Source organism: Phalacrocorax aristotelis, chromosome 1 (genome assembly GCF_949628215.1).
Source record: "Phalacrocorax aristotelis chromosome 1, bGulAri2.1, whole genome shotgun sequence".
Taxonomy (NCBI): Eukaryota; Metazoa; Chordata; class Aves; order Suliformes; family Phalacrocoracidae; genus Phalacrocorax; species Phalacrocorax aristotelis.
Genome location: NC_134276.1, coordinates 144,727,904 through 144,740,568, shown reverse-complemented (window position 1 = coordinate 144,740,568; position 12,665 = coordinate 144,727,904). Strand labels below are relative to the sequence as shown.

The window sequence follows — 12,665 nt, the reverse complement described above, 5'->3', positions numbered from 1 at the left end:
TTTAGGATTAGATTTTGAGACTCATACTGTTGGAGGTGGTCAGACCAGTTGTGTTTCAGAGCCTCTGTTGACATTAATCCCAAAAGTATTTCTGATAGGGATGTTAGCCCAGGGTCCCTTAAGCATGCATGTGCTGGGAAGTAGGTATTGATTTAGTTGAGGAGTCCACAAGGCTTCCGGTAGGTCCACCTGCCTCTACTGCTTCTTCAGCAGCACCTTAAATCCCTGGTTGTGAGCAAAGGCCCAATGGTTTTGGCTTGACACCGGCTGACGCTCCAAAGGCAGATTAATTTTTTTCTCTAATGAGAAATTCATTTGATCCTAAAGCAAAACATGGGAAGTTGAGGCAAACGTGAATTGCAATGTAAAGAAAAGGAGGTTTACGTCAGACCAAATCCTGCAGTCTTGTGCTGTCAGCTCCTGGCTCCATTTTGTAGTCACCAGATGTAGGCAATCGTGATACCAGCTAAACCCAGGCAGCTGAGCAGTCTGACTAAAGCATTTGGTTTGACCAATTATTTTATCTCAAACTTGAACCTGAACCTCCGTCATTATTTTTCTGCTGCCATTGAAGCCAAACTAATGGAACAGTAATAATAAGTTTTGTGTTACCATTTTTGAGCAATGGTTGAATCAATGCCCTTGTTCAGCATGGGGACTGCTGGTACTTGCTCGGACCTGCGGAGCAGCACCAAGCTGTTGCTTCTCCTGTTCTCTCCCCTTCCCGTGTGTGCAGGATCATCCTTCACAGGGCACTGCTCTGCAGACCTGGATGGGGTCCCGTTCAGTGCAAAGTTCAGCAAGTGTGTATGTGTGATTTGCTGTAAAACTGCTATCCCCTTGGGACAGAAAAAGGGGTGTTGGTAGTGTTACCAGTGTCAGGGCACCAGCCTTAACAGCCCTCACCAGCCTCACCTGGGACCCTTATCCTTGCACCCTGGATGCCATGCTATGCCATACATCCTCTGCCCATTGCTCCATTTATGATCAAGCATAAGCTTTCAGTCCTTCATGAAGCTGCCCCCTTCTTGCTGCTGCCTGACAAGTGGTTCCCCATCAACCTGGTATTTTCCTCATTGATATACTACATCCCCCTTGCATGGATTTAAAAGGAAAAATCTGAGAGGAAGAATTTTGCTATCCCTCCCTTACACAGTGATGGCAGCGCTTACGTGCTTCATGTAGTGCATCATCACAAGGCAGGCATGGCAAAGAGAGCTGGAGAAGTGGTGGTGTGTTGGCGAGGCAGGACCTGCTCCGTCTGTGGAGAAGAGATAGCTAAAGGGCTGTAACCTCCTGGCCGACAACCCATGCTGTGGAATTACCCATTTCTGCTTTTAGATGTTCTGTTTGGCCGGTTTTAAGCCATTTGGTATGTTTGAACTAGCTATTGAGTCATTATTGGCTGGGACTGGAGTCAAACCAGGGTGACATTAAGTGTTAACTGGCTGCAAACTGAAATGAGGCTGAAAAGTTCATTAATTCAAGATGAAGAATAAGTAGTTTGGGATTTTTATGCAAGCTCTTTCCCTGACTTTATGTTATAATTTAGGTTTAGACTTTGTAGGGAGGTGTGGCTTCCTCTCTGCTTTTAGGTGGAGGAGGGTGCACCTTTATTAGCCTTTGGTCAGAAGTGGGCTTTTGAGGCAAATCTCCCGATTGTCGTCAGTTATTGCACTTCAGTAATGCCCTCAGTGTGCTACAGCCACTCACAGGCTCTTTGTGGAATCAGTCCAGAGTTAGTCTGCAGTAAATCCCATTAAAATAAGGTAACGTGGATGTAGGATCCTTGGCACCAACTATTTTGCTCTGCTTCTTTCAATGTGGAATGTCTGCTGGTATAACCTCAGCAAAGTGTGTTGCGGGGATATGGCTAAGGTCTCAAAACGGCTGCTCAGCTCCCACCTTGTGCACAGGTTGCTGCTTGAGACGATATGCAGGGCCACTTCAGAGCTAATGCTGCCTTGTAGTTAATGACCTACTTGGTGCCCAATTCCGGCTCAAATCTTAGAGGCCTGAAGTGAGATTCTCAAGTAACTTTTCTCCTGCTTCTCTCACAAGTAGGGATTTGTCCCTTAAGTGCTCTCAGAGCTGAGGGCCCCCAGTGCCTTTTCAATACCAATATTCAAGTTGTTTAATTCCTTTCATACACAGGTCTCCTCTGAATTGGAGATAACTTTGAGTCAAAGGTATATTATTTATGTCCTGTGAGTGAAGGAATGCTTGCAGTGAATTGAGATCTCTGGCTAAAAGCTGCTACAGTTCTGCAAATTCTATCATAACGTGTTAGCTGTATGTTTTGATCAAGCTCAGCAAGTCAGCTCAGACTCCCTGATCCTGCAAAGTACCCTGCTTTAGGTTCGCCTTTGAATCCATTCTGCTTTTTAATGCACGTTTTCCTATGGAGCTTTCCTCACTTTGTGATTTGGATCAGAAAGAGAGACTGAATAATGTGATACTTTTAATAATTACTCATTTCTGACAGAAAGCACATGTGACTGCACAAGGCTTTTGTGCTAATACATACAGATGCATACTTGAACTAGTGACCTGCCTTTCTGTGGACCTTTCAGGAGGCACCTACTGCTTTTCATAATAGGTTTATTAATGAAGGATTCAGTGGTAACTGGAAGAATTCATTTTTGGGGAGGGGAAAGTGTAGATACATATATCTAGTCTAAGAGGTGGGGGGAAGGGAGGAATCATACAAAGAGCTGTTCCATAGCTCATCTGTTTACCCCGGCTAAGGAAAGATTCATTAATATAAATCATTCCCTAGATACTTTTCCACTGAGTTGTCAGTTATTTTTGTGCTTCTTGCTCAGACCAGAGTTCCAGAGAAGGTATAAATTGCAGGATTTCACTTGGAAGTTTTGAGTTTGTTTTACAGTTGTATAACAAATAACAATATGTAGAGTTGAGGTTCCAGCTCATCTTGGATTACCTTATGCTTTCTTGAAGAAATTGCTGTGGGGATTGATAATACAAAGAAAAAGAGGGGAAAGATAGGCAAAAATTATTTTCTTTCCACTTGGCAGAGAAATAATTTTCCAAAGGCTGCAACAGAAAAATCTCCACTATCAAATCTTGTATTTGGAACAATGTTCCATGCCTGTCTTAAATTGTTTTGCAAAGGTTATTTGGCAAGAGATTTCAAATTTCCTCTAGCCTGAGTTTCACAGTTCTGTGATGAAGGCTTTATTTGGGCACCAGCAGGAGGATGATGTGAAGCCTTTCTGTGGGGGGGTATAGGTAGACCCATTGGTGTTTCTAGGAATGGAAGTTGCCAATATGGCTAACATGTTGCTCTGTTCTGCTCAAAGGGAGGTTAGCCAGCTCTGTAATGGTCAATCTAAAGGGAAACAGTTCCAGAATCACAGAACTGCTGAGGTGGTAAAAGGGACCTCAAACGATCACCTGGTCCAACATTTTGCGGGAAATGGAGTCTAGATGTGATTATTTCCTCTTGTGTCCAATTTCCTCTGGTGTCCAATCGGAATCTCCCCAAGAGCAACTTGTGTCCGTTCCCCCTTTTGTCCTCTCCATGTGACTCTGTGTAAACAGGGAGTCTCCATCTTCTTTGTAGCTACTCCTTAAGTACTGGCACATGGTGATGAGATCCCCTCTAAGCCTTCTTTTCTCAAGGCTGAACAAACCCAGTTCTCCCAGCCTATCCTCATATGGCAGCTTCCCAGTCCTTTGATCATCTTGGTGGCCCTTCTCTGGACCCCTTCCAGCCTGTCCACATCCTTTTTGTACAGCGGGGACCAGAACTGTACACAGTACTCCAGGTGTGGCTTGACAAGCGCTGAGTGGAGCGGGATGATGACTTCTTTACCTCTGCTGGTGATGCCCTTTTTGATGCAACCCAGCATCCTGTTGGCCTCCTTGGACGCAGCAGCAGCCCACTGTTTGCTCATGTTGAGCTTTCTGTCCACCAGGACCCCCAGGTCCCTTTCCACAGAGCTGCTGTCCAGCCAGGTGGATCCCAGTCTGTACTGCACTCCTGGATAATGTTTTCCCAGGTGCATGATCTTATATTCTCCTTGTTGAACTTCATAAGGTTCTTGCTGGCCCACTCTTGCAGCCTGTCCAGATCTCCCTGCAGAGCAGCTCTCCCTTCTGGAGTGTCTACTTCCCCACTCAACTTGGTGTCATCAGCAAACTTCATCAGGCTACACCTGATGGCGTTATCCAGATCATTTATAAAGATATTGAATAACATTGGGCCCAATATCAATCCCTGGGGGACTCCACTTGTGAGAGGTTGCCACTTGGAAAAGGAGCTATTTATCAGCACCCTTTGGGCGCGGCCTGTCAGCCAGTTCCCCACCCACTGCACAGACCACTTGTCTAGGCCATGACGCATTAATGTCTCCAGGAGGAGACTGTGGGGGACTGTATCAAAGGCCTTGGAGAAGTCCAGGTAGACAATGTCCACTGCCCATCCCATGTCAACCAGGCGAGTCACTTTGTCATAGAAGGCCACCAGGTTTGTCAAGCACGATCTGCCTTTAGTGAAGCCACGTTGGCTTTTCCCAATCTCGTGCCTCATTTGACTTGTGATGGCCGCCAGGAGGATTTGTTCCATAACTTTCCCAGGGATTGAAGTAAGGCTGATGGGCCTATAGTTACCTGGATCCTCCCTCGAGCCCTTCTTGTAGATAGGGGTAATATTTGCCTTTCTCCAGTCCTCTGGGACATCCCCCGTTCTCCATGACTTCTCGAAGATTATGGAGAGTGGCCTTGCAACGATGTCAGCCAGCTCTCTCAACACCGTTGGGTGGATGTCGTCAGGGCCCATTGATTTGCAGGGGTCAAGCTCCTGTAATAATTCATGTACTAACTCTTCCTTCACTGATGGTGGGTCGGTTTTTGGATCAACCAGCAATTATCTAGCACCTTGTCCAATTGCACCTTGAAAACCTCCAGCAATGAGGACTCTGCTACATACTTGGGGAAGTTGTTCCAGGGAATGATTGTTCTCACTGTAAAAAATGTCTTTCTGATATCAGAATGAAACCTCTCCCAGTGCAATTTGTACTCCATTGCCCCTTATCTTGGCCGTGTGGCGCCTTGTGAAGAGAGAGCATCCATCCTCTTTGTAACTGCCCTTCAAGTACTGGAACATTGTGATGAGGTCCCCCCTGAGTCTTTTCTTCTCCAAAGAGAAAAGACCTAACTTCTTAAGTGCTTCCTCACAGGGCAGGTTTTCCAGCCCTTTGATCATCGTCATGTCTCTCCTTTGGACCCTCTCCAGACTGTCTGTGTCTTTTTTGAATTGTGAGGTCTAGAACTGGACACAGTTTTGTCCTAGACTTCATTAATTTGAGGTTCACTTACGCACCCAGCCGTAGTGCTTTACATCTTTTCTGAAATACCTATTTATGCAGGTGGAGTAGTTCAGGTGTGTATGGAGAAAACACACAGAAGTGTAGCACTTCAGTTTGAGCAGCAGCACGCTCTGTGGTTGAGAGTCCCGTACCCTCACAGTATAACGTCTGGATATGTGGTGGAGCCTCATGCTCTGCAGTGCAGTGCTGTGGGGTCAAATTGACAAAATATTGAGATTTTGAGCCGTGAAGCACTCTGTCATAAGCTTCTGATTGAGTCTTTATAAAAATCACTCACCTCTTTGGCTGCCTGTGGAGACAGAGGGATGCTCAGCTTATTACAGCGGGAGGGCTTTCCTAGCAGCTCTTCATAGAAGCTGACTCTTGACTTACAACAAAATGCGATATGCAGTTACCTTGTGTAATTTACTTCCTTTTAACAGTTTAATCTGCCTGCATGTCAGGTACAAAGGCTACTCTCAGGTACCTGTTTTAGGACAGGAATGGACCTCCTGCCCTCAATCCAGCTTCCCTGTGCTTGCATCCTTGCTGTCTGTTGAAAGCCTTCCTCCATGTGAGGAGGTGTCCCAGGTGCCGGGGGGGTATCAGTGGGGGCAGCACGGCCCTGGAGCCAAACCAGAGCAAATCACTTAACTTCCCCAGTGAGGAAAGCTAACAAATAGCACTAACACCCTTAGGTTTTCTGTTTGCCTTGCAACATTTTCAAGCTCTTTGCTAAGATTACAACAAATTTACTCTATTATTTTCATCAAATATTCAGTTGATCTATATTTTGGAAAATAGTATTCACACAGTTGCAAAAAAGTATTAACTTGTGGCAAAATAAATTTTTGATAGGGGAAAATATTGATTTTTTTAAAAAAAATATCAATTTTTAGAGAAGAAAAAACAGCTGTAAAACTTCAAAAATCCTACAAAATTTGAATATTTCTGTAAATGACTTAACGGTTTTGAATAAAATCTCCTCTTTCACAGAGGACAACAGCTATATCAAGCATTTTAGTATTCACTAATAACTGATGTTTTCCTGCCTGCCACCTGCAACTATTATGCAGCCACTGGAAATGGCATCTGTCTCTTTAGGATTCCCTTTAAAATAAATAAGAAATATAGGTAATAATATCTTAATATACTGTAATGGCATAATTCTGCAATGTATATTTTACATACATCTATTACATATAAAAACTAATATGAGCATCACCCTTCCTATAGACAGCTACTCCATGCGGGCTTCAGAAAGATAGGATATTCCTGTCCTGCAGATGTCTAGAGCTTTTCATTGTTCTGTATTTTAGGCTATTAATTGCTGAGTTTGCTGTGATACAGAATTTTTGTTCACTACAACCTTCAACCACCTTGCCAGCTCTCAAATTTCTACTGAAGCTGAGTAATAAGTATTTTGGGGAAATGAATGTGTAAGAGGATATGCAGTTTCATCGAGGAAACAAGAAGTATAATATCCACTATATATATGTGTGTGTATATATATCTCTCTCAGACTGGGATGACTCAAGTTGGACCTCAGTTAGGAGTCAGGCTCTAATACTGCTGTGAATGTAGCACAAGGTTATTTAGTAACTGGAGAGAGATGCCAAATTTTTCCATACTTAACTTACGTAACTGTGCAGTTTTAGGAGGCCTGCTCTTCATGATCCAAGGTTTGGTATTGAATTTTCATATACCTTGGATTTTATTTTCAGAGGAGCTTCTCTGGTTTCTATATGCGTTGGAGACCAGTTTTTTATTCATTGGAATAGGTTGTAAAGGATGATGTTTCTTTTGCTGAGCCTTGGTTCTATTTCTATGCCACTCAAAAGTGAAGGGGGGTTTAAATTTATTACTATTTCTGAGATCTTCTGAAATAAATCGGGTTTTCTGGCCCTTTGGTAAGTAAAAAAAGAGTCACCAATGGTTCATCTGCTGGCTGGGAAGATGAACGGCTTGCTCTGGAGCACCTGAGAGCAGCAGGATCTCAGGTGTGAGGGGTGGTCATTGGAGAAGGTGTGATAAGGCTCTAGTTAACATGGCTCTTTCTCTTGGTTGCCTTCACTAGGAAACTGCTGGAAGAATGCTGTGACCCTGGGCAGCTCTTTGCTATGACAAAGCTGAACTCCCCGATGGGAAAGAACCTCTGGTTTGATGGGGAATTTTTATATTCTTTCACTATTGACAATGCAACTTACTCCCTCTTCCCACAGGTTAGTAAGCTTCTTTTTCCTTTTCACTTTAAGTGTTTATATACTAAATGGTAACATGGTACGAATGAGAATAAATAGGCTAAATGCTCATCAAGAAATGTAATCTTTGTTTCTCAATACAAAACCGTCTCCTCTGCTTTTTTACTTCCATGTTATGAAAATTATAAAACATTTGTATGCATGTTAATATTTCCCTGGCCACTTTTCAGGTGTGTGGGTGCACACAAGGGATGAGGTTGAGCCACTCGTCTTGATTTTTTTTAAATGCTAAGTACTGGCTATTTTAAGAAGGTGATTTCTGCATTGCAGTCAGTGATCAAGCTCACTGGGAGCACCTCATCTAAGATTGCTTCAGTTCAGGTCTGTTTAGCTAAGATGTGACAGTGCTTTGTGTGAAGGTGTCCAAGTTACTTCCAAGTTAATGAAGTTTATTGATGGCAAGAAACGTGAGCCCAATAACAGAAGCTAACAACTTGACTTTGTCGATTCTTACTGTGTTTTGAATATTAGAAGTGGTTTGTTGTTGTTCAGCAAAGGTGTCTTGGGTTAAGTGCAGGGGTTTTGAGCACTGGGAGTTTGTAATACTGATCTAGGCTTCCTGCATTTTTAGTTAATATATGAGCTGATGTTAAATAATGAGTTTATTACACTGAATTTTGTATGTGGAAGGAGAGATGTTTTATGTGGCTACACATTTAAAGAAAGCCAAACATCTGGATGTATTAGTTGATTTACCTGTTACTTCAATTTCTCAAAGTTAAGGCATAGGTATTTATTAAGCCTCCCAGTGAGCGTTGAGTCATTCGCACCAGGCTTTTCATTTGTTGCGGTTTCAGTTAAACATGTAGCAGACTTCTTACTTGTTAAACTCATCCTGCAAATAAAACATCAAAAAAGTTGGGTTTTTCTGAAAAAAAAGTAGATTCCAGATGTCAACCACAGAGCTATGACTTTGAGTGAGTTTCTTTTAGTGGAGAAAGAGTGAGGGGAAGCTGCAGTGTAGGCAAGAGGAGATGGGAACAGCCACTTTCTGTGTTAAGACATCATCCGGAGGAGCAGCGTTACAGCTGAGTCTTGTTTAGGCTGCCAGTCTGCTGTCTTCTCACTTGGCTGTGCCTGTTGCAATGAACCGGTTAATGGACCTCAGTCTCCCTCAGGCTGCTCCCCAGCTGCTGTGTCCTGTCAAGCTTAACCAACAAGTAGATGCTGAAATGTGTGTGGCAAGTGTTTTTTCCTGCGGTACAGCTGGAAAGGGGCTCCCTGGCTGGAGTGAATTTCTCTCCCTGCCTTTGAGACTGGTAGAAAGTTTATGATGTGTCACAAAGTGGCAGCTGTAAATCTTTTTTATGGTGATTAGTATGATTTGTTGCTACAATATTGCACCATTTATTGGAGAAAACTGAAATCCTTGGCAAGCTGTGAACTTTGTACCGCATGAAGATATTGGCAGCAGCTGCTCAAAATGTGTACATCCCTTCCAACTTTTCAGAAAAGCCCTACCTGGATGGCACAGGGAGGCTGCTATTTTGTGGTGGATTTGGGATTTCAGATTTGGTTTTCTTTGGATTAAAACCTAATGCTCTGCCTGGCCACAGTGGTGTCCTACATCCTCTCAGAAAGGAGCAGAGTACTGGATTGGCTCCTTCAGAGAGGTAGATGCTGGTTAGAGAGGAAAGACAGTCTCGGGAACTCCAGTGGTTCCCAGGCTCCCAAGCTTGATCCTCAAAGTTTATCAGTTGTCTGGATCGAGAGTGAGGATCTGGGAAGTGCTGGAGAGACAAACTGCTGAGGGACAACATGAGCTAAGGAGTTGGGACTTCAGTGTCCCTTAGGCTTGCCAAACAGGCTGCCAAGAGGATGGCTAGATGCTATTGTAGGGGTGGTGGTGGAAAAGGTGAATTTTTATGATGTTCCAACCCTAGAACAATGCTAGAAAGCAGCTCTAGCACCAGTGCCAGAAATGCTATTCCTTTAATGAATTGACGGGCAGTTCATTTCTGACAAGTGCTACTCACTAGTGTTCCCTCTTTTCTTGCAAGTACCACTGCTTCTAACTTGATGTGTTATTGCTATGTATTTTGCACAGAGGAATTTTGTAAACGTTTATCAGATGAAATCCTGCTAGGCTTAAAAGCTTAGGAAGATTTATTTGCAGTAAATTCTCAAACGAAGTATTTTTCTACCTCTCTCTCTGTTTCAAGAAAAATACTTGCCTAATTTTTCAGGCTTCTACTTTGAAGAATAGTGTCTATTAGCTTGCTAGCAACTAGAAAGTGATTTTTGTGAAGATGAATATTCCTTTCAAAAGTATCCAGAAGCTTAAAACCACTCATAAAATATGGATAATACCCTGAAATACTCAGGGGATGTAATAGGAATGTAAAGGGCTGCAACTATGTTGATATAATCGGAAAAAAATTTCCTCCGGAATAAATAAAAAAGGCTCGATCCACATCGATGTGCTGGGCTTAAGCCATTTTGTGCTTGCAGAAGATTTCTCAGTCCTGAACCAGTTATATGAAACTTGCTATATTTTATGGCATAGAATAAGCTGGCTATGCATCAATGGAGACTTATACAGAAATAATGTAAGTATGCCAGAACTTAGTATGTAAAATGTCACTTATTTTTGAATGTGGACAATACAAAACAGAATATTTTTTCTTCTGAGTAATCTGTAAGGTTCTTACAGCTGTTTCAACATTTTCTGATGGAGTGTTTTTCCAATAAAAATGCTATTTCATCAAAATATAAATTTAGTATCAGTTCATTGGTTTTTCAATTTTTCTTTGAAATGAAAAGGTTAAAAGGTTTTGGTGGTGTTATGACATTTCATTTTACCATTTTTTGAATGTAATATTTCAACTGTTTATCAGCTCCGTTGGTAGCTTTTTTGGTTCTCAGACTTTGCTTGATTATATTCCTCTTCCTTTTATTTTTTTTAAGTTTTTGATTGGCCAAGGGAGAAATTTGCAAAAGAAAAAAGCTTTTATGTGGAAATAGTCACTCAGTGTTTCATTTCAGTTTATGAAAACAAAATCTGAAGTTGCAGAGTTTTGCATGAACCAACAGTTCCGGCTGCTGGAAGTGGCTTCTCTTACTCTCCCCCTCTCTGTGTCATTTTCCCCCTGATTTCTAGAATTGCATATTTTTGACATAGAAATTAAATACTACACAGATGGCACCATCTTTCCCATCCTGGAGAGAAACTGCTTGGCTCATTGTCAATACCCAACAGTCGGGAGAAGATGCAGGGCAGACATGGCTCATCACAGAAGATGGCCTAGCGTGCAGTGACGGCGGCCATCCCACCTACACCTCACCTCCCAATATGTACTACGGTAGCGTTGCCTGGAGCTGTTGGATAATGGAGTGTCATTTCAATTAAAATCAGACATTTCTTGACAGCAGCTTTGTTGTATCACTTGCTGTGATGTACCGCATTATCTCCCACTCTCTTACAAGACAAAAAGTGTAGAGTCTGCATATAACTGTAGGTGTAGTTTAATATTAACAATGAGAGGTTATTCCTACTGCGTACCTACCACTTTTCTAAAGCTTTTCACGTAGACTCGAAGTTTCAATATTAACCAGTAGTTTTGACATATATCTGGGGTACTGAGAGTTCAGAGGTGCAGGTGACCCTACTACAGTTGAGATCAGTGACATGGTTGGATAAACCTCTGGATAGCCAGGCTGCCACACCTCAGGTTGGCCACTAAAGTCCATAGGCAACTTGTAAATGTATTTCCTCTCCATTGTGGTCCAACTAATATACAGAAAAAAGAACCGTGTGTTGGTGAGTCCTCAGGAGTCCTCTCCTGGACAGGACAGAGACATATAACCTCCTTGCTCTTCAGCCTGGAAGTTTAGCCATGCAACTCTGGTCCTGTTGTGTTGTATTGAGACACAACAGAAGGCATGACTAGCATTTTCCACCCTTTACTGTCTGGCTAGAATGGAAGTAACCAGGCTTCCATATATTCCTGCAGTAATTTTTAGATGCTATGAGTAAACATGATGTAACCGCAGGAGTAGCTGGAACGTAACTCAGAGCCATGTGATAGATGAGTGTTAGTTCACATTTCTGCTTTTGAGTTAGAGAATAAAACAATCCACAAGTTCAAATGCTTTTTCTGAAATAATTTTGCATTCCTTCCTGTCTTTTCCTCAGAACTTCAAATGCAAATTTCAGACAATCTTTACCATTAGAGGGAAAAAAACCCTCACCCCAGTATTCAGCTGTTTATGCAAATAATTGATTTTTGTTGCTTGTTGGCAAAAGCTTATAGCAAGGAAGACCCGAGGTGAATTTCTGAGGTCTCCTTTCCCCTTCCCCCAAAAGGTTAAAGAAATAGTTAAATCAAATGGAACTTTTCACTCTGCCATGTAAAGTATTATTTTGGAGGGTAGAGGAGTGATACATTTCAAAAGAAATTTCAGATTTAAGCTTTGACTTTTTAATTTGACAAAATAAAATAACTAATTGAAAAGTTTTCTGGTTTTATTGTATTTCACCTGAAGCAGTTAGACAGATTTGGTACCAGTAAATTGTTTCAAATTACTAAAATATGATTCCCCAGCTGTTCAAATCCCTTTTAAAGTTTCACCTGCAAAATGCTGTCAGCTAGAAGAGTGGCTGCTTGCAATGAGCTTCTCATGAATAGTCATCACAAATGGTGTTTGAGAAATCCAAAGGAAATAACTTCAAGTCACAAACAAATTTGGGAAAGTTGGCAGCTGTTTCTGGATAGCTTGTGATCAGGAGAAAGGCAATATTTTTCAAATTATTAGAGTTTAAATTCTTTTCCTTGATATAAAGGCACAGGGAAAAAGTTAATCTCTCTACCTATGAGTGTGAGATAGAGACATTCTCTGACATTTTCTGGATTATCGGGATGAATGCTGTATTGGGTAACAATGAATGATTTTACGATTGTGCTATGTGATTTGTGGTTTTTATTCAGGGCTCCTGTTAGATTCTGGGAGCTTGTTTAATTTTTCGTGGTTGCTCACAACATTCCTCAGTTGGCCAGAGATTTTATCGTGTCCCTCTCTGATGCTGGTACTTGTGCTGTGTCAAAGCAAATTCCCTGGTCTTACAGTTATA

General features: G+C 42.1%; 1 protein-coding gene across 1 annotated transcript in view; it reads left to right on the top strand.

Moving 5' to 3' along the window:
• The window catches only part of ST8SIA1 (ST8 alpha-N-acetyl-neuraminide alpha-2,8-sialyltransferase 1), a 128,994-nt gene that overhangs the window by 27,725 nt on the left and 88,604 nt on the right, over positions 1-12,665 (top strand). The window contains exon 2 of the mRNA XM_075114031.1: positions 7,411-7,555. Coding sequence (XP_074970132.1) covers positions 7,411-7,555 — 145 coding nt within the window. The remainder of the gene's footprint in view (positions 1-7,410; positions 7,556-12,665) is intronic.